The following is a 1,921-nucleotide window of genomic DNA, read 5'->3' as shown; positions in this document are numbered from 1 at the left end:
GGACCAGGACCTGGGGAGTGCATGGCCTGCACCACAATGGCTTTGGCTGGGAGTGAAGGTGGGGGACACCACGGGCCCCACGGCCACTCCCTGAAGAGGAGCACCTGGTCAGCCATGACAGTGAGTCAGGCCAGAGAGGTGTACCCTTCCACCAGGGGAGGAGGCTACGAGAAAGCCCTTGTGCCCCTGGAGAATAAGCTGAAGGAGAGGACCTTCCACTACCTGCAGGTGTGTGTACGCTTGCATGTCCACCAATTAATATGTGTGTGTTGCACATTGGGAATAGAAGATGTGGGTGACTTTATTTGCTGCTCAATGCTGACCTGTCTTATGTCTCATGCAGGCGAACCCTTGGCTCCAGCTCCATTTTGCATCAAACATTTCACACCTTTCAACTTAAATCAAACTTAGGTGTGTGTGTGTTATTCTCTCTAGAGATGTCCGTTAAGGATTAACGTTCATAACTCATGTTAAAACAGCGCTCTCGTGACTTTAGATCATCCAAGTTAATCGTCAAATTTGGACTATTTCTTCAGTTTTCAAAATGAGTCATTTGATCGTTTGTCTATTTGTCCATGTTTACAACGCTAACAGGAAGCGCTAGCAGCTGATACAGCACGACTACATGGTGCAGATTCGCCTAACTGTAAAAGAATCTTGGCTAGAAATGGGGTTCATTTGTAGCCAACAGCTGACTGACAACCTAACACTTCCTGTTTGCTTGACTCAAAGCATAGTGGGAACCTTACTGCCAAAAACTTGAAAATGTTTTGATCCCTAATTGAAAGAAGAAAGAGTGAGAAAATGCATGAAAATACATTTACACTCTAAGTACATTTTAAAAGAAATGTTGTCCCATCAGCATGATTCATATGTTCCTGGGACATTGACACTCTTGTCTATCTGTTCATGATGTCACACACAGGCTAAAAAACACAAAACATTTTAAATTGTATAAAACTTTCTGTGAAACGAGAAACCCCAGGATTGAAAGGATTAAAGGTCCACTTAAGAGACCCCATGAACTGTGATATGTTGCTCCCAACAGTCCTTCTCCCAGTTCCAGTTACCACGATCGATCTCTGAATCCAACACATGCAACTTCCCTTCGCCCTTTCTCTCATTTTGTCTGACCAGATTTCGTGAAATGAAAAAGCTAATGTCTGTTACAGCGTACTTCCAAAGTCAGCTGAAAGAGCACACACACACACACACACACATGCACACACAGGCATACACTCACAAACCTCCAGCTGTGCTGAGGTAGAGGTGCCATGCAGGCTGTGTTTCTACGGAAACAGCAGGTAGCCACAGGAGTCCCTGGTGTTTTTCCAACTCTCATCCTTTAGACACAGCTGAGGTCTGCTGACAGAAGAGACAGAGAGAGCAGGCTTGTGTGTGTTAGGGTTTTCAAAGGACAAACACCACACAATTTGCCTCTGTGCCTTAGGCTACCATCACATTCATACCTCAGGACACCAAATTAACACCCCCACTGCAGCTTTTCTCATATCTCTAGGTGTCACTTGCAGGGGTTGAAACAGTGTGTGGAGTAGATCCTGTCTTGTGCAAATTGACACACGGCTTGAGAGCAGACCGCTTCCTGGAGCTGCAGATATAGAGCTGCTCGGGTCTGCTCCCCCGGTCCCAGACCTCAGGACAAACAGCCGCACGGCCCGTGACAAGACAAATGCAGATGTAAAGTGGACATCATTCATGCAACATCTGCCTTTAAAGAGGCTGTAAATATTTCCACACTAACAATGGATCACATGTCTTCTTGTAAGCAGTCAATCATGGTGATGAAACCAGAGAATTTTCCCTCAAAGAACAGAGGGAATATTGGACTTACAGTCATCAGATGGCCAGAAACACAACTCCAAATGGATTCCAGTGTTGCACCTTATCTACTGTCTTTTCC

General features: G+C 45.5%; 1 protein-coding gene across 2 annotated transcripts in view; it reads left to right on the top strand.

The window, feature by feature from the left end:
- Positions 1-1,921, top strand: part of dlgap3 (discs, large (Drosophila) homolog-associated protein 3) — a 136,364-nt gene that overhangs the window by 117,913 nt on the left and 16,530 nt on the right. For both annotated transcript variants that reach the window (XM_032536193.1, XM_032536194.1), the window contains exon 3: positions 1-228. This exon is cut by the window's left edge and continues 965 nt beyond it. In XM_032536193.1, coding sequence (XP_032392084.1) covers positions 1-228 — 228 coding nt within the window. The remainder of the gene's footprint in view (positions 229-1,921) is intronic.

The sequence above is a fragment of the Etheostoma spectabile genome, chromosome 14 (assembly GCF_008692095.1).
Source record: "Etheostoma spectabile isolate EspeVRDwgs_2016 chromosome 14, UIUC_Espe_1.0, whole genome shotgun sequence".
NCBI lineage: Eukaryota > Metazoa > Chordata > Actinopteri > Perciformes > Percidae > Etheostoma > Etheostoma spectabile.
Note: the sequence above shows the minus strand (reverse complement) of the source record. Positions and strands in the feature narration are given on the sequence as shown.